This window comes from Neospora caninum, chromosome XI, assembly GCF_000208865.1.
Source record: "Neospora caninum Liverpool complete genome, chromosome XI".
NCBI classification, from domain to species: Eukaryota; Apicomplexa; class Conoidasida; order Eucoccidiorida; family Sarcocystidae; genus Neospora; species Neospora caninum.
In genome coordinates, this window is record NC_018397.1 from 2262988 (window position 1) to 2282766 (window position 19779).

The 19779-nt window shown below is 52.4% G+C and overlaps 1 protein-coding gene across 1 annotated transcript; it reads right to left on the reverse strand.

Moving 5' to 3' along the window:
* Positions 1-2234: 2234 nt before the first annotated feature.
* On the reverse strand, positions 2235-17326 carry NCLIV_055820 (hypothetical protein; the record flags this gene model as incomplete). The annotated part of the gene is made up of 29 exons (XM_003885136.1): positions 2235-2380; positions 2684-3009; positions 3173-3440; positions 4146-4476; positions 4810-4947; positions 5212-5334; positions 5429-5527; positions 5735-5830; positions 6169-6315; positions 6701-6870; positions 6988-7108; positions 7580-7748; positions 8015-8172; positions 8374-8486; positions 8634-8841; positions 9573-9766; positions 10074-10155; positions 10638-10739; positions 11170-11283; positions 11456-11611; positions 12094-12303; positions 12922-13111; positions 13441-13600; positions 13896-14248; positions 14776-14901; positions 15500-15692; positions 16102-16254; positions 16898-17060; positions 17210-17326. 29 exons carry the CDS (start codon positions 17324-17326, stop codon positions 2235-2237), a joined length of 4926 nt encoding a protein of 1641 aa, XP_003885185.1.
* Positions 17327-19779: the final 2453 nt, after the last annotated feature.

Below are 19779 nucleotides of genomic sequence, written 5' to 3' on the forward strand. Positions count from 1 at the left end.
AGGAAAGAGCGTCTCCGGGATTTTCGGCCCGCCTTGGACTTTCGACTCGGGGGAGGAGAGAGCTGCGCACAACCAGAAGAAAACTCCACGTTGTAGGGATCGGGAAACACACAGAGACAGGAAAGAAGGCGCCGCGCCTGTCTCTGTGGTCAAAGCCAGGCAACGAAGGCCGCCGACGAGGTGTTCCGCTCTTCGAAGGATTGAAGCCTCGAATCTTGCGAGGACGTTTTTCCCTTTCGTTTGCTTCTTCAGGCGGCCAGGCGCCTTTCTTTGCACATGCTTCATGCGCACGAGCAATCGTGAAGTACACAGTTAACACCGACTTTCCGAGGAAAACCAGAGACACACCGATGGGAACCCATGCTTACTCAGCCTAGAACCCGGATAGACAAAGAAGCGAGGTCTCAAACAAAGACCGGCTGAATGAAGAAAACGATGTCTCCCAGGTTTCCCGGGTAAAGATATCGTGGAGACAAAAGGAATACACACGAATACTTCATTCTCGATCTCTTTAAAAGCAGGGAGAGAACCGTCTATGAGAAAGGTGTGTATACGACGTGTCTGTGCAATGTCACACAACCGGTTGCAATAGCCATACACCTTAACTGCAAATGTGTATGCATCGATATACATATGATACACCTCTACCACGACGGCTGCCTGGCGCGTCGCTGCTCGGCTGTAGTTCTCTATGCGGTGGCATATGTAGAGGAATATTGCATGTAAGAATGCATTTCTACATACATACGTGCATATCTATATCTCCGGAGCTCCATTCCTGAGTCTCATTTTCTCTCATTCTCCTTCCGTCTTCATCTCCCATCTTTTCTCATTCTCCTTCCATCTCTTCGTGTATGGGTTGCTAGAGGCTGTTCATGAGTAGGCAGAGGAGATTGAGAAGCAAGCTCGAGAACCGTTTCCCACGGGCGATCTGTCGACGAGAGGACGGTTTCTTTAAGCCGGTGTCCCTTGACAGCGAAAAACCCGCAGACACAAAACAGGTGCGTCGACCTCAGGAAAGCCTCACACAGGGTGAGAACGCGCGAGGTTCACTTGCCAAAGATTATTCCACAGTTCAGCCTATCCCCCCCCCTCTCACGGGGAAAAAATCAAAACAATGTATGTATCGATATGTGAGATGCGTTTTGGTTCGAAGGACATGTGCTGAGATGACGCTCTGACAAAAAACACCCCTCTTGTTTCACAGTCTTGCAAAGAGGATAAACATGCAGAAACACGCAGACCCTCTGTACACATTGCGGAGTCAAATCAATGCCATAATCATGTATATACGCATGCTGTCTACATATATACGTAAATAGATTAAGAGATGGACTTGACTACCGACAGGTAGATATCTGTAGGTGATGGGTGTACGGATAGAGATCGCAATCTGCTTATCAATGCAAATCAGATAAGAAGCAAAAGGTTAGCTCGGTTGGAAAGGGAGGGACATATCGACTGGCCTCAACGGCGGGTGAGTCGAGGTGGCGAGGGGAGGGGCGGTAGGACTGCAAGAAAACGCACTGCTGAGCAACGGACCGCTTCCAGATCCTCTCTGTGTTCGAATATGAAGGTGTACCAGCGAGACAGCATCTGGAATCGAAGCACTGAACTTCGAATCGTCTCACACTCGACTTCCTGGCACACCGAGCGCCGACTTTTCTCCGTCTCTCTGTTTTCGGAGAGCTCGTCGCTCCTCGTTCCTGCGTCGCTCGGGACTGTTTTTCTTGCATTTTTGACCGCAAAAATGCAAGAAAATCACACACGCGACAAAGCTCGCTGCAGAGAAAATGCTGCGTTTTGGTGAACTGGCAAAGGGTATAATCATCAAGACGATCGTACTATATACCCAGATAATAACCCATCCACTGACCACACTTCGAGTTCAAGCCGGCGGCCTCAAGCAAGAGAAGTGAGACACACTTCTACATTCTACGTTTCTTCCACGCTCTCTCTGTAGACATGCATGCGTGCATTCGCACATGCACATCTATCTATCTGTCTATATATATATATATATATATATATATATATTATGGATGCGTGTGCAAGTCTATGCATGCAAAAACACGTGCAGGAACATAAAGGAGAGATCGGTTTTTTCACTGTGTGCAGTAGCATCAGGATGCGCTTCTGCTGTCTCCGGTCCGGAAAAAAAATTTTATGTACGCCTGGTTGCATGCGCGTGCACGTGTCCGTTTTCACGATGGACTGTTCGCGTTTCCTCCCCTCTACTCTTCGTCGCCGTCGCTCGCGAACGAACTCTCTGCACTCTCATCGTCTTCTTCCGAATCAGAAATTTTGTACTTTTTTGGGGAGGCCGCTGCCCGCCGTTGGGGGCGACTTGAACGGGGCGAAGGCTCGACGCTGTCGCGATCTGTGTGAAGGAGAAAACGCGAAATCTTGGGCGGACTAAAGGTGAAGTCGACAGATCGAGAAGAGGCTCAGACACGCGCGAGCCCGCGCGTCCAGAAAACGCGTCAGACACATCGAAACGGAAGGGTGAAGGCACACGACAAAGACGAACTGAATGGCAACTCACGGGAGACGGATACGAAAAAAATAGAAGAGGCCATGAAGAGGAAACGAGATCCTTTGTGTCGATCTTCGGTGTCCAGCCTAGCTCTGACTGAGAGTTTGCTGCGCAAGAGAGAAAGGCCTTCTTCCTTTCGCGTCTTACCTGGACTTTCTTCATCTTCGTCACTGCTCGCTTTCTTCTTCGGCGTTGACTGTCTCCGAGCCTTGTTCGCCTTCGTTTTCGGCGTCGACTCCAGCGAAGCCTCGGCCTTCCGCTTCTTGGATTTCGTCTCCACTTCCTCGTCGCTTTCGTCTTCGGAAGAGAGAACAAGCACCTTCGACTTTCGTCTCTTCTGAATGCCCTGGCTCCCCTGACTAGCCACGCGGCTCCTCTCATTTCCCCCCAAAGAAGAGGAAGAAGAGACAGGCCGTTTTGTGGTCTCCTCGTCAGAGAGGAGAAAGAGAGACGTTTCCGAGCGGGCGGCGACCCTGCGGCGCCGGGTACAAGAGAAAAGGACGCGCAGATGAAAACAGACTGCAGAGCCCTCGCTTCGCGTGACAGATGAAAAAAAATCAAGACTCACACGCGACAGCCAGGCGATGCGGGCCTTACCCCTCTCTCTTGCTCAATCTTTTCTCTCGGGGTTCCTACCTCGCAGAGCCTTCCGCGGGCGAGTCCGGCGCTGCAGCCTCTCCGCCGTTTTTCTCGTCTGTTTCTGTGTCCTTCTTTTTCTCAGTTGTCGGTTTGTTCGCGATTCGCGACCCGAAGATCTCTTCCAGAGTCATTTGCTTCTTTTGCGAGGAAGACGCGTTCAAGATGCTACTCGTCGAAGAACCCATCTTCAGCCGTTCGAGGAGCGACAGAGGCTTCGTGATAGTCGGTGAAGGAAGAGAAGTTTTCGAGCGATCAGCAACGCTCGCTGCACAGACAACCCACAAAGTCGCGACCAATGAAAACGTCGTCACAACTCGACACATACATGCGTGCACACATTCAAAAGCATTTTCTGTAAATGTCTGTATATATATATATATATATATATATAATGTTTGAGTATTCATGCACACACACACACACGGCGCGGACAGAGGACATGCGCGAAACTGAGCGACCGGCGGAGCAAAAATCAACGGCGAAAGGACGCGTCGCGACCCCATAATGAAAGAGAGACAGAGAAAGAGAGATAGGGACAAAGAGAGAGAGAAACAGAGAAAGAGAGATAGGGACAAAGAGAGAGAGAAACAGAGAAAGAGAGAGAGGCACAAAGAGGGAGAAACAGAAAGAGAAGCAGAGGGAGAAACAGAGAGAGAAGAAAGAGAAACGGAGGGAGAAACAGAGAGAAAGAGAGAGAGGCACAAAGAGGGAGAAACCGAGAGAGAAGAAAGAGAAATGGAGGGAGAAACAGAGAGAGAAGAAAGAGAAACGGAGGGAGAAAGAGAGAAGAAAAAGAAACGGAGAAACCGAGAGAAGAAAGAGAAACGGAGGGAGAAAGGCAGTCGTGTGTGTGCGGTGGTCGGCGAGCTGGGGTGTGATGTGGATGAACAGCATCACGTCTTGACCGTGTTCGCCTGGGAAGTACTCGGCGACCGAAAGAGCGGCGAGGCTGCAAGGGTGACTTCCGTACCTCCGTTATCTCCCTCGGCGCTCTCCAAGGGCGCACTGACGTTCGTGCCGTTCGCCGCTGCGGCGGCGTCTTCTTTCTTCTTCGTTTCTTTCTCGTCCTGACTGTTTTTGTTCTGGACGGGGGTCGAGGCGGTCGGGACGGCGCGGCGGCGGTCCGAGGACGCTGGGGTGTTTGTACAGCTGAGAGCGCCAGCGCTAGCAGGCCGCGCACTCGGCAGAGTGCCTTTGCTTTTCGGCTTCTTCGCCGGCGTGTAGCTTTCTTCGTCGCTTTCGTCGATATCGCTCTCTTCTTCAGAAGACTCCGAAGAGATGCTTTCCTCGCTGGACGTGCTCTGGAGCGAAAACAGAAAAATATCGAGAAACGTCTGAGAACGCGAAGGCTTCCGAAGTTTCTCCCTATGCTCGACGGCGCGTCTTCGCCTGCCAGCTGGGACGTTGTTCACGATTTGACAAGAAAGCGCACTCGCTCGAATTCCCAAAAAGGCCGGTCTAGGCTGGCTAGGTTTCGCCCTCTTCTCTACGGAACAAACGCTCGCTGCGAGCAGATCTTTCCGCGAGTTTTCGTTCCTGGGGGTGCTTGTCTCTCGGCTTCCTGCTCTCCCGCGTGTGCCTGCTGGGGTTTCCACTCTCCTCTGTGCCGGCTTCGCATTTCCCGCCCGTCTCACGTGTTTCTTCTTCGCTGCCGGTTTGCCTTTCTGAGGCGCGGCTTTGAGCTTCTTCTTGGCCTGGAGCAACGCCTGGCCTGCGCGAGCTTTCTTCTGGAACCTGCGGCCTTCCTGCAGGAGCATCTCGTCGATTTCGTCCTAAAAGGAAACCAAGAGAGACACTGGAGATCCCCGCATGCGCAACAGAGGCGCCGGTTGGCGTCAAGACAGCACTCGAGCGGGCCTCTTCCCGAAACTCGAGGAGCGGCCCGAGACAAATAAAACGGGAGACGGCACGGGAAATTTACCGCGTCAGGTTGAAAGACATGTGGAAGCTTTGAAGAAGGACAGAGAGACAAAGCCTCGCACGTTGTCTTTCTCGTTCACACGAAACGCCTTTTTGTACGAGCTCTTTTGCGGTACCTGCTTGTCTAGGGCAGCGACGAGAGCGTCGAGGTCGCGCTTCCAGAGTGTCTGTACAGACGTTCGCTTCAACTCCTCCAACTCAAGTTCTTTCTCGCGCATTTCCCCGCGCAAATCCTCCACCTGCATAGGGCGGAACAGCCGGAAACGGAGAGTATATGAAACGGAGACAGACAGGCGAGACAGCAGGGAAAGGGGAGCGAGAAGAAACACTCACTTTTTCCAGCGTCAGACTCCACATGGGCATTCCCAGGAGATAGTCGTAGTGCTTCGCAGTGCACCCTGCAACGATCTCTTCTTCCTCCTCGCCGCCTTCCTGGAAAATCGGAATTCGAAACACCCAAATAAAAAGCTGCAGCCACAAAAGGCGAGCGAACTGGCGAGATGGAGAGACAAGCGGAGGTGAGAAAGGCGCGCGGGCCGCACGCAGTCTGAGGAGGCACGACCAAGCGAAAAGGCAGGCGAAAGACACTTGCGGAAGACGACGAAGTGTGGAAACCACGAGAGCGAAATACTGATTTACCGCCAAAGCTTCGTCGTCCACAGCGATGTCTCGTTTGAGAGCTGCTCGAATGCCGGCGTTGGCGGCGTCTTCGATCTCCTTCATGGGATCATAGCCCTGGAAAGAAGGTGGACAAAACCACAAAGTGAATTTTAAATTTCCGAAAACATGGACGAAACAAATCGCAGACGCAGCTGAAACGCCAGGCTCGCAGGGAACGAGCAGAAGCCCCACCTGTGTCTCTCTGTCTCCTCTAGGGACGTCCGCTACACTCACGCGCACGCAGCCGGGTAGGAAACGGCGTCAAGGGACACTTCACCTCCCAACCTTTATATCCATTCAATCGTAAACACGATCCTTCTGCCTTAAGCGACTCGGCAGACACTTCGCAGAGCGGAGAGTTGCGTTCTTGCGTTGCTTCGGCAAGGTGCGTCGTCTCTGCGCCTGGGGTCTACCTGAGAGAACAGTTCCTCGACGAGAACTTTCTTCCGTTTGTTGTTGATGATGAGCTGGCCGTTGACAACTGCGAGAATGAATCTCAGACGATTGCTCAGGATCCTCCGCGACTTCTCGAGCATCGCTAAGCAGTACGCCTTTCTTCTCTGCAGCAATTAACACAGAAAACGCAACGAAGCACCAGGCCTGCCACAGCTGTTCCACACACACGGCCTCGCACCTTCTCTCAATTCCCAGCATCGATTCTCAGGCACATACATGCATTCGTGTACATACGCGTCCCAGACCCATGTGACAAGCTACGCATGCGTATACCAGTACATACATAGGTACATACGTATGTATATGCCTACGTATGTTCATGTATATATACATATATATACATATACATATACATATATATATTTACATGTACCCATATTAACATATACACACATATATACAAATATATATATATATATATATATATATATATATGTATCCGTATACGTAGACACGTGTAGGAATGCGAGGGATTATTGTGGCGCTTACGTGGTAGAAATCAAGTCGAATGGGGGCGAATTCTTTGATGATCTCGAGCTCGTTGGCGTAGCGTTGCACCCTGCCGTGGGGGTCAAAGAGCGTCAAGTTGGTGGTGCTGAGAGACGTCTTGAGCTTGAAGTATTTCTCGAGGCCTTCTCGCTCCGGCCTCTCGAGGCGCTCTGAAAAAACAAAGGAAACCCGTTTTCTTCTCTCTTGGAACTCTCTCTCTCTCGGCGGAACGCCCCGCTTCTGTCCTCTCTCCGCGGATGTCCACCCGTTCTGCATGGCCTTCTCACCTTCCGAAACCTTCACAGTGAAGTGGATCTCCTCGTGCGAGCTGCAATCTCGATAGTCGGCAATCAACGTGTCCCGCTTCTCCGCTGTCGGGAGATTCTCCTCTAGCCACTCTTTGTAGTCCTGCAAAAAGCGGAGAGACTCGAGGTGAAAACGCCCTGCACATCCCCAACTCAGCCCCGATGCCTGATTTGGTTTTACATCGAATTACTATAGTTGCCTTCCTCTGGGATATGGATTCCCAGGGGGACAAAACAGCGACAGTCCACGCTCAGTCTCTACCAGAGACAGTACTTTTGTGACCCCAGGATGGTTTAAGAAGCCAATGTTTGGGCCGTTTTAGCGTCCGAACTATGGAACCACGCGTATCAACTTTGATGCACACATGGACATACTCCTCACATACATGTGTGTGTGTGCCGCGATAGAGAAAAACACGAAAAGTTGCCTAACCATTTGCCTGCGTATGTATGTGTATATGTAGTTTTCGCGGTACGCAGCCCGTCCCTCTTCTCCCTCGCCTTGAAAGCTTTTTTTCAATGGAGCTGGAAACACCCGCGAGACGCTTCCCTCCTTGTCTGTTGTCTGACCTACCTGAGTCCACTTTTTGATGGGCAGTTCCGTAATTTCGAACGCGCCTTCTCCGCATTTTTCGACGAGGCCGCTCGTCTCGAATCCAGTGCCTGCTGAATTCTCCTCAATTTTGCCTCGGAAGCCTCGGTACCAAGGAGTCATTCGCTGCATCTCCTCGCCGTCGATGTATCTATCGAAAAGGACAAACGAAAGACGTCTCAAGCATGGCACGAGCGGCGACGCGAGTTCAGTTCAAAGCCGCTCGAGACGTGCCTGTCTCTCTGCATCCTTTCCGCCTTTTCGCACTTTGTGGTTAAGAAACCGACTGTCCACAGTCTATCTCTCTCTCTTCCCCCAACGGGACAGCGCTACATCCCCGCCAGGCCGATTTCTTGGCGTTGGATTCTTCCGTTTCGACGCGGTCTTCTCTGTTCTCGCGGCTTCGTTTCGACGAACCTTCTCAGGTTTTCGATGACGTCTCTGGGGTTGTAGTTTGGGACGAAGGAAGACCAGCCCGTTCCGATGCCTTCGCTACCGTTGATGAGGACGGTGGGGATGACGGGGACATACATCTTGGGCTCGATTCTCTGGCCCTCTTCGTATTCGTACTCGAGCTGAGGAAAGGAGACAAAAGCACGCGCGTTTCCACCAGCTGCGGGTCGCCTCAGCCCTTAGCAGGTTCTCTGCTTCTGCGTCGAATGGGAAAAGCGAGACAAAAAACGGGCGACGCTCCCCGGAGGTCTGCGAAGCAGCCCCGCTCTCCACTTCTCCTTCACACACAGATTCTCTTTGCCCCTGGGAGAGAACGGCCTTACAATCGGATCGTCAGCTTCGTGGAAAACCAGGCGTGTGTAGAAGGCGAGGCGAGTGAAGATGTAACGAGCAGCCGAAGCGTCTTTTCCACCTTCTTTCCTCGACCCAAACTGACCTGAAGAGACACAAACGAGAGGCGGTGCCGAGAGCGGGGTCTACATCTGTCCTCGGATTTCGGGAGCGAGACAGACACGATTGAAACGTCGGGAAGACGGAACACCAGAAGAGACATGTGGAAGAAGAAAAGGCGACGCCCTCTTACCGACAGGCTCCAGAAAGTTGAGGTTGTTGCTGCCGACGAAGCGCTGTGCCATGGTCACAATCGTCTGTTGCAGACTCGCTTCTCCGTGGTGATAGGCACTGACTTCAGCGACGTAACCTGCCAGCTGCGCCACTTTGATCTCGTGCTTCATGTTCTTCTTGATGCATGCAAACAAAACTTTGCGCTGCCCAGGCTTCCAGCCGTCGACCTGAGAGGAGCGAAAAAGACAGGAACAAAAGGCAGAGCAGAGAGAGAAAACGCGCGTCAAAACTGGAAAAGACAGGCGCCCGCTCGCCTCCGTCTCCTCGTTCGGTCTGACGCGTCGACGCTCGGGCCCCACAGCGACACGAGAGCGACGGAGTCTCTTCTCTTCTGCTGTCTTTTTCTCTCTTTCCCTCTCTTTTTCCGTCTGCCTGTGCCGTGTCGGTCTGCGGGATGTATGGAGAATCCGCTGCTTAGAGACGCAAAAAGACGTCTGTATCCGCTCGTGGCCAGGTTCACTGCAGGGAACATGTGCGGGTGAACTCGGTCTCTTCTCGGCGTCTCGAGAAGGAAACAAGCGCGATTGAGGGACGACTCTCAGGAAAAACATGGAGGGGGACCGTGTCGACATCCGCTCGTTTCTCTCGCGCCCCAGTGAGGAAAGAGAGAATTGTCCCGCGGCCTTCGCGGCGGCGGCCGGGTTTTCATGCGACGTGTCTCTTTGAGCGTGAGAAGAGAATTGCCCACAGACATACACCCTCAGAACCCATGCATTATAGAGAGAGGGATGTGCATGTGGAAAATGGCTGCATGCAAACATATACGTATGCATGTCGGTATCTGCAAATGTGTATGTGTGCATGTGTATATACGCATCCGTCTACAGATCTATAGAGTGTATAGTTGCACATATTTGTGCGCCGGAACAGGCAGGATCCATTCGGATTCGAGGTTCACCAGCTGTGGAATGGAGCGTTCTGTGTCGTATCTGGAGAAGAGAATCAATTCCTTGTTGACGAAATCGGCGTAGGACAAGCTGGAGGCATTGTGATCGACGAAGGTGCCTTCTTGGTAGCTCTGCAGCCAGCGCTTGCGGTCTTCAGCCCGCCGTTTGTTGAAAGCCATGTCAATCAACTCTCCATCGTGTTGACCTGAAGAGTGGAACGGCGTGAGAAAAAAGATCGAGGTAGTGCGGCTAGAAGATCAGAGGGCTACAGCAGGCGCCGGAGAATCCGTTGCTTAGAGACGCAAAAGGACGTCTGCATCCGCGGCCACGTTGGCTAGGTGAATGTACTGGAAACTACCCTTCAGGCCCAGCGCATATTTGAAAAACCGAATTTGCAGAATGTAACGCAAGTGTAACAGGTTAGGGTAAACCCAACTGAGGCCGCTTGCGCTCTGGCAGGTGTCCGTTGCTCGCTCTGAAGAAAGAGAAACGGAAAAACAGGGCAAACTTACCGGACCAAACGAAATCGATCTGGTGCTTCGACAGGTCGTTGAAATACTCCTTGAACTCGCGATCCGTCGACGTTCCCAAACCCTCGAGAGCGCATGCAGACCAAAAACCCAAAGCGGATGCTTCTTTCCTCGGAAGACACGTAGATCATCTATGCAGACACCAGTCTACACGCATGTTCGTGTGTGTGTGTATACAGGTGAAGACCAAGCGAAAGAGAGAAAGAAGAAAGAGAGGAAGGAATGGAGACCCCGGGAGAGACCGGCAGGCAGCATCGACCCTATGGGCACTGTCTCTAGGGTCATTTTTGCGCTGTCTCCCCTTCGTCGCGGCAGGGTGCACGCATACCTACAAGCGCGCACGCAAGTCCTGGCAGGCGAGTTTAACAAAAAACGATATGAGAATGTGTACATGGAAAAGTGGATTGGAACGCATGCGACGGTCTCATTGTTGAACGGAAAACGCGAATCGGTGCATGTGGTGATCAGTAGGAGAGAAAGCCTGTCAACTTCCGCGAGTGGTTTTATCGAACGCGTTTGACCCGAGTCGCGGCGAGTACTCGGTACCTTGTAGTATTTGATTCTCCAGCCTGTAGTGTTGCAAGACCGCTTCCACTGCTCGTACTCGGGGATGGTGTAGAACGCCTTCTCGACGTTGTTCTTGGAAACCTGAGGCGCGCAAAAACAGAGCGCCGTAAATCAAAAGCGAGACGACAACAGGACACGCGAGACGCATCAGAAGCAAAAGAAAACCCAGCTGAGGGGAGACGACGGCACGCCGAGCAAAGACAAAAGAAGAGAGAAGAGCAGGAGACGAAGGACGAGGAAAAATGCTTTGAGGCGACACACGCAGAGCGCGGAGCGAGACACCGCGGGGGATGGATGTCGGGGAAAAAGATCCCAAAAGGAAAGAACGTTTTGAGCGCCCTTGTGTTGCGGCAGCATGTTTCGTGGCAAACGCTTTTTGCTACACGTTTCCAAAAGAGCCACAAAAACGCAGCCAAGAAAGAGCCGGGGAAATACCCGGGGTTCCACGCGAGCTGTACGCGGATCCCTTTTCCGGCCTTCAAAGATCTCGTTTGTTCGCGCAATCTCTCACTTTGACAATGGGAGTGAGGAACGCCTTGAGAAAGCCTCGGCACTTGAGAAGCTGCGGCCAGTAGTGATGCATCATGTTGATCAACAACCCCTTGATGTGAGATCCGTCGTGGTCCTGCAAAACAAGAACAGCCACTTCACGCGTCAGGTCTCCGACCTCTCTTTCTCTCCACTCTGCTTCGGCGTCTCTTCCGACTTCTGACCCTCTCTTCGTCGCACGCGCCGTCGCCTCTGGAATGCGCCGTCACAAAAAGTGGTTTTGGTCCTTGCCGCCCGTCGCTTCTTACTTGATCGGTCATGATCATCACGGAGCCGTACCGCAGGCCGCGAGCGTCCTCGGTTCTGTCGTTCACTTGGAGGCCGACTATCTTCAAGATGTTTTGGATTTCTTTGTTCTCCGTCAACTGTTTGAACGACGCATCGCGCACGTTCAGAAGTTTACCCTGAAAAAGAGAAAGACCGAAAGATCGAGGAACTCGAAAGATAACGCGACCAAGCACGCCTCAAGTCGCTTTCATTTATCCGTACACTTATGTCTAGGAGACACACCGCTACCTCTCTCGCGCATCCAGTGGTCTGTATGTACACCGGAGTTCTGCTGTCTGAGCCGAAATACGTCCACGAACACAAGCGCCCATGCAAAGACACAAAGGCGGCCATCAAACATTCAAAGCCGTATCTACACACACATTCAACAGACAGGGGCACCGACGACAGGCAGCATTGCCGTGTTTCAAGAGCTGGACAAATCGCAGAAATGAGATCTGTAGCGGTGATCTCCGGCGAGATTCGAGAGCCAGCAACAGCCAGGAACCTCCTCCCGAACGAGGGCTGCTCCATTTGAGTGTCTGCCGCGAGGCTGCACGTAGCGTTTCTGGTTCAACACGAGAACGCCAAACCCCGTGAACGTGAAGACAAGATTTACCCTCAAAGGGAAGACGCCGTAGCGGTCTCTGCCGACGACGGAAAGTCCAGCAAGACAAGACGTCTTGGCACTGTCTCCTTCCGTGAGAATCAGCGTGCATTCCTGCGAATGTCGTCCTCCCGCGTCGTTCGCGTCTTCCAGTTTCGGGATGCCAGAAAGTCGCTCGCGGCCTTTCGTCTTGCCCACTTTCATCTGTTTCCGCAGCTCCACCTGGAAAAGAGAGCCGCAAGTCCCGAAATCCCAGAGGCCAAATGCGAAAGAGCGACACCAAGTCCAGGTTCCAAACGCAACTGCTGGCGAGCACCCACGCTGGGCCACCCAATTTTTGCTTAGCACAAAAGAACTGTTTCAAACACGACAACTCTACAAGGGGAAGTGCGAGATGCTTTCAAATATAGGCCAGAGCTCCCTATACTCCGTGCATTTCACCTGGTCATGACAAGCGCAAGACAACTTGGATCCGACAAACCAGGCCGTTCAAGACCTCAATCAAGAGTCCAAAGAAGAAGGCCAAGCGAGAGAGGGAAGTGAGCCCCGAGAAGGAGACAGCCGGCTGCCGTTTCAGGGGAAGAAGTGGAAGGGGTCGGTGGCCGGAAATTACGAGTCCAATGCATGCGCAAACACCTGTCTCCCTCGTTCTCTCAAAAACGGAGATGCGGCGAAGACTGACAGGAGAAACCTAGAGATGCCTCCGTTCGCCAGCCGTCTTCCCCCGAAGGAAAAGAGAGATCCTCCGAAGAATGGACTGTGTTTTTTCCTGGATGTTCCGCCTCGAGGGCAACTTCACTCGCACTGTTTCTTGCGAGGATGCATGCGCGTCTTCCTCACCTGCTGCTTCGTCTGGGCCCAGAGAACGACGTTCTCCACGATGGACGACTTCACAACCGCGCCGATGGTTTTGTCAGCTAGCGTGCACTTGCTGCCAAACTTGGCAGGCTTCGTCGTCAGCGTTTCCTTCGTTTGCGAATCGAACGCCGGATTGACAATCAGACAGGAGACGAAGATCCAAAGATGCTGCCTGCAAAAAGCAGAGAGGAGACAGTCGGAGAGGAACCCGCGAAGAGTGGTGCAGAGACACTTTTGGCGGATGCGGGCGAACGTCGACAGGTTCAGGAATCCAAACAGGAGAACAGCAGAAACCAGTCAAAAAGCGCACACGCAGGCAACGCAGAAGTTGACGGTCTCTCTTTCGCCGCAGGCACTTCCCCGCCGAATGCGAAAAGAGCCGGAAGAGACGTACAGGGGGCATGCGAAGAAGCAAACGACTGGATTACACAGATAGCGTGAACAAAGGCAGAGAGGTGGAGACAGCCCCATCGGCAAGTGTCGCCAACGGGTAAGACGCACTTGACATGAGCAGCTTTGATTTCCATGCCGCCTTTGTTTTTTGTGTTTGCTTTCTTCACAATGGCCGCGAGGAGAGGCTCGAGAACATGCGTGACGTGCGAGCCGCCCTTTGTCGTGCAAATGCTGTTGACGAAGGAGACCTGTTGAAACTGCCCGCCATCTGCAGACGAGGGAAAGAAGCCGAAAGCAACAGGCACTGCCGAAACCTTAACGTCACCTCGAACAAGCGACGGAGAAAGCCGCGCCAGCCGTAAATTGTCTAGGCGAAAGTGGGAGGTTTGAAGAACCGGAGACAGTTGCTCGCGCAATCCGGGCCCGCATGCAACCCTCTGTCTCGCCACTCTCGGTGAGAAGCGAGTTCGCGCGCCGCGTCCGCTGCACAGGCTTCACCCAGCGACTGGAGTCACGATCTCCGTGCAGAAGAACGCAGGGAGAAGTGCTCCTTTCCGCCTCACCGGTAGAGGAGATTACGATTTCCCATCTCCATTGTTTTTCGTGGATTTTGATGACTTTCGTTTCGACGCCGTTCTCGGTCTCCTCGTCGTCCTGGCCGTCTTTCTTCCGCTTCTTCGCCCCCTTCTTGCGTTTCGGCCCTTCGTCCCAGTCGTCGTCAGAATCGTCGCCTGCGTCGTCCTCGTCCTTCTCCTTGCGCGGCTTCTCGCTCTTCCGCCCGCCGAGATACAAATCCACGTACTGGCTGAACGAGCTGACGTCGATTCGCGTCCCGTTCAAGAACACTCTCACCCCCGCCGTCCCAGCCAAGTCGTACGCACGTTTCCGCAGCAGAGAGAGCGAATCGTCGTCGAACCTGCGCACAGATTGCAGTCGCCGGAGCGCCGCCGGTCCGCTGGGTGAAAAGGCGTGAACGCGCAACGCTCGCGAGTCGACGCCACTTGCGCTACAGTCGACCGTAGTATGCGTCCACATCGATACCCCTCAAACCGAACAAACAGAAACATTAAGTACCTGGGACACTGAATGTATGACTCCAGTTACGAGACACAGACAACCGTGTTCCCTTGCGGCGGAAGCAACCTGTGTCTGTGTACAGAAATGTGTCATTGTAGCAACCGCACTCACAGGCACACGAACTGACGTATCTTTGTGAAACAGAGAGTCAAAGCTTCATCCTCTTAAGTACATATCTACATATACACGTAGGGGCAGATATTATATCTGGACGTATGGATCAAACATACGCATTCATAGGTATGCAAGTGCACGCGTGTTGGTACATGTGCAGAAAAATATAAATGCACGTGTGTGTCTTTCCGTCGTCGTATTTGGAGATCGGCCCCGGGGAAAAAAGGGACTCGAGTGGAGAAAGGAACTCACCCCCTCATGCCGAACTTGGCGAAGTCGGGAACGAATGAAATCTTCACGTAGTCTGTCCCATTATAGGAGGAGATTTCCGGCTCGGTTTTCTGACCCATGTTGCGCGTCCAAGTCATCTTAAATTTCCTGCATGCATGCAAACCGAACCGCGACACAACGGCGCTCCTCGCGCGGTGTACATACCGCACGCGTGCTCCCGTGAGCTCGTCTCGACCCACGCAACGCAACTTCTTGCTTCTGCGATTTCTGGAGATCTCTCTGCCGGCATCAGAAAACTGCGTGTGTGTGCCGTGTGAACCCATGTGAAAAGCATGTATGTATATATATATATATATATACGTAAAGTTTCACGTGCCTATGCATATCCGTTTGCTTTCCTTTTACCACCGTGTATCTACCGGTTCGTCTCTTTCTCTGCAGTTAAGAGTGTTAGGTCCGTGCATTTACGAACTCGTTCCGCCTGCGAAAGCTCCGACACTCGATGCATCCCGGCAAAATACAAAATAAAGCTAATGAACATGATCGCAAATAAATATTTCGCTACCTACGCATACACGCATATATATATATATATACATACATCATACTGAAATACAGATTAAGGTGTCCCTCCACATAGGGGCGTTTGATAGATGTGGACCGTGGTCCATTTGCGGCTCGACGTGTGCATGCCGTTGTTAATGTTTAAGAGATCGCTTTTCAGCCCATGTTCGCCTCAGCGTACTTCTTCCTCTCGCCGTCTGCGCATTCGACTGTGAACTCGCTACTGAAGATGTTCGTCAACTTGGCGCCGTATCCATTTCGTCCTCCTGTGACACGGCACTCGCTGTCGTCGTAGTTGTCACTCGTCAGCAGCTGTCCAAAAATCATTTCGGGCACATACACCTTGTGTTCTTGGTGAATCGCGACAGGAATCCCTGAGAACCACGCACCCCAGCAAGCACAGAGACGCCATTTTCGAGCGCGTGAGAGAGAAAGGAAGAGGGCGACGGCAGCAACCTTGTCGACAAGTAGCGAGGGAGCGGTGGCATCGCGAGAGAGAAGCGTGGAGACCCCAGAGACAGTCAGGCAAAAAACTGCAGATCGCGATACGGGCGGAGATGCGTCGTTGCCGGTGACCAAGTCACAGACAGAGCGCAAGGTGCACGCGCCGCCGGAGAGGCTGCGAAAACGCCTCTCCGCCACTTTGTTTTGTCCGCGATACTCCGGTCTCCCCTTCTGCCACGCCTCTGCAGCTCTCTACAGACTCTCCTTCGCTGTCTCTGGCTTTTTCCTTTTCCTGCTTCGCGACCTTTGCTCTCGCTGAGCCTTTTCTCTTTTTCTCACCTTCACCATCGTTCCAAATGGTTATGCGACCTGCCGATTTGTTGATGTCGATTTTAATGGCTGACATGCGGCGGGCGCCCGGCTTCAGCGGCTTTCCCTTTTTCTCTTCGCCTTCGCGAGCCTTCACGTCTGCTGCGTTCACCAGAATTTCATCTGAAAACAAGACAGGGGCAAAAACAAAGAGAGGAGAATAGAGACAGTGGTGAGAGGGAAAGAGACGGACGCACACACGAGAGTGGAAGAATGCAATGCACGGGAAGGAAACAAGGGAGACACAGTGGCGCAAGCCAGAGAGACAGTGAACGAGGGGGGAAAGAGCCGCAGAGGAAGTGGTAGGCAGTCGAGGCAGAGAAAGAGGAAGGGAAACGGAAGGAAACAAGACGAGAGGATACGGAACCAGAGCGACTTGAGGCACAGAGGGAGAGTGAAGCAGAGAACGGAACAGCCCGAATTTTCCTCCCGAGTATCAAGGGTAAAAACAGTCGATATGCATATAGATGCCTTTAAATGCAACCATACGTGCAGGCACGTATCGGCACAGGCACAGAAATACCTACCTCTCTACACAGAGCGATATATCTACGGCTAGATGTGTGCTTGGTTGCAATCGTAGCATGGATCTGCGAGCGGTGTGGATGGTTCGCACGCGCACAAATTTATATACATGCGCATACACGTGTTCAGAAAGAAATGGCGATGAACGTTATGGGGCATGTTTGATGCAGCAAAGAACGGCATGTCTCATTGTGTCCATATATGCGACACCTGGGTAAGCGAATGGATTTTGCCGACGTACCAACGATTTTGTAGAGGCCAGGGACGTAGTTGATTGTCTTGTAGACCATGCACTCTTGTCCTTCTTCCATCACCCACAGCGACTGTGTATGCATCTCCGTACTGCCAATGTACGTGTCGGGTCTCAGAAGAATGTGCTCCAACTGCGATTTCTTCTGGTAACGCTGGAAACGGGAAACGCCAAAGGAAAAACCGATGCGGTTTCATCAAGATACGCCGTAGCTCTTATCCTCTACAAGAAAACAAGAGAGCTCGGAGAGCACTGACTGTGTCAGCAGGCCGTCCGTCTGATGATGAACTCACAAACTCCTACCTGTTCAATGGTCTTAGGCTTCCCGCCTCCAGATTTCTTCCCATTCTCCGGTGTCGAACGAGGAGGAGACCGTGAGGGAGAAGAGGACTGGAAATCCTCATCCTCTGAAGAGGACATGGTGCCCCAAGGTGTTTGGAGACCAAAGGGAACTAGAGCATGGCCAACAGAGGAGGCGTCCCCTCTGTTTCCTTCCTTCGAACACGACTATCTCGGGAGAAAATCGGTCTCCACCTCCTGGCTGCTGATCTTGTTGCACCCTCAGTGATTGTTCTCCTCGTTATGTTCCAGAGCAGGAGGGACAGATGGACGCGGGCTGGCCCGTTCCAGCAGTGGTTTCATTTCGGTGGAGCCGATGACCAGCGAAGATCCTCAGCAAGTGCAATTTTGAACGAAAAGACGACAACAGGAGCTCTCCTACTTTGTGTTTCCACTATTATGTCTGTAGAAACTTATTAGAGATTCAACTGACGGCAATCATCAAAAATTGCGAGACAAGAAGGTTCAGCGACCGCAGTAGAGGCGTCTACTGTCTGTCAACAAGATCGCCTGGCGGAGAACCCACAACGCCGAGACACAAACTTTCAACAGACTACAATGGCCCACTTGCAAGAATTAGCTTCCCAAATGAATCACGCTATAACAGGTGTTAATGAGGCAAGAGCAGGAAGACAGCGAAAGCAAAAATTGGTAGCGGAAACAAGCAGAAAATCCTTTCTCGGTGGCACACCAGCGGTGCACATTACTGCAGAGTTGGTACGGTGTACCTACACGGCAACCGACCAGTAACGGAGTTAACAACATGCACAGAAGTGGTGGATGCCGTGTGGTCAGGACGAAACGGAGGAGAAAGAAATCAGAGAAAGCCACCTCGCTTCCACGGCATCCGAGGAGACATGGACGAATGAACAGCGGACTGAACGGGTTTGGTCCGACGGAGATGGAAGAGCTGCAGAAATGAGGCCTTGAAGACTCGTGTGTTTCCCCGCTGAGTCTCGTAATGATCCAAGACGCGACGGTGAAACATGGGACGCCACTGCTTTCCTCGAACTTCATCGGCTGGCTTCTGCGAGGGTTGCAGAGGCTCTCTTGCACGAAGGATACTGGGCACGAGAGCAGCCGACCCACTTGCGACTGGCCACGGAATCTACAGCTCCCCGACGTGATTCTCCCTTACGCAAAGCATCCACAAACAGAGGAGACACACCATGTAAAGTGAAGAGAACTAGAGGAAAAATTAACGGATTTTCCGTTTTCCAGTCTGTTCAGCTTCGTGATGGAAGATTCCAATGCTGCATGCAGATTTACTGGTACCCGGAAAGGGGGGTGGTAGAAGCCACGAAGAGGCTGACAGCACTGCATGAAGACACGTGTCTCGACGGTTGCTTGGTCGGGAGACAAGCACATAAGAGAGACGCCGTTTTCTTTCCAATTCCCTGCTCTAATCTGCTCTCTTACCTTCTCCCCGAAATGATGGAACTCTGGTAGCGATCCCGTTCCTTCTGGTACACTCGAGGACACTCGACAAACCGTGCGATTCCTCTTCCCGCAAGGCACAGGACAAGATAAGCGGAGTGATGGCAGAGAAAAGATTCTCATACACGACCGGTAGAGCACACAGTTCACCACACCTGCTAAGAAAGTGCTTGAAGGGCGCGGAAACTTCGTCGCGTCACGCCTTGGAAGACGTGAAAAGTGAAAGATGGCCCAACAAAGACGTCATCGGCACATGGGGAACCGCCTGAACGTCGGCTGCAGGCATCAGGGAGTGCAGGTCTCTGAGCTAGAAGGTGGTCCTCAGGACCAGTTTTCCTTTTCCGGTTCGTAGATGCAATGTAGTTACAAATACCTGGCACTCTGGAGGAGCGAGATACTTGCGATAAAGTGACGCCACGCTATCACCGTTGAATGACGCCTTCATGCATCAGGCTTCAGGTGACGCAGCTCCTGACAATTTGGAGGTCCATTCCAACGCAGCGGCAACTGTGATGGCGTTCCTTGCCGCTTCATGGTGCAGAGGGCAGCTGGCTTGCGCCGCTTTACACTGACTTGTGTTTCTCGTTCTTTGTATACGAAATTCGAGGAATCAAGTGTGGCTCTGCCATCTCCAGCCTAGAAATTCGTAGTGGACACGGAAAACCGCATAAGCATGTTCTAGACGAATCACTGCATTCGTAGGACGAGGCTCGCACAACCCTGCTTCATCTGACTGACGGGTTATCTTGAGTGAATATTTAGCAAGTGACAATCAGGAGTTCGGTGGTCGAGACCGCGATCACCCGCTTCTTCGACAACACTGAATCTCGTCATGTCGGTGGGGAAGGGAAAAGCGAGCGCATCAAAATCCGCCATGAGGATGTAGTGCTCTCAAGCTAAGGTCCGATCATCATAAAAAAGGAGTCTCTGAATCCCTGCGATATGCATCCGTTCCCTCAGCAGGTGTTGATGCATCCGAATGGCAACGACACAATCAGAAGCAAACAATGTTGTCGCTTTATAGCAGCTGGTAAGGCGAGGCCATGACGAGAGCTTGACGAAGAGTTCTACAATATGGTCTGAAATTGCAGGTGTCG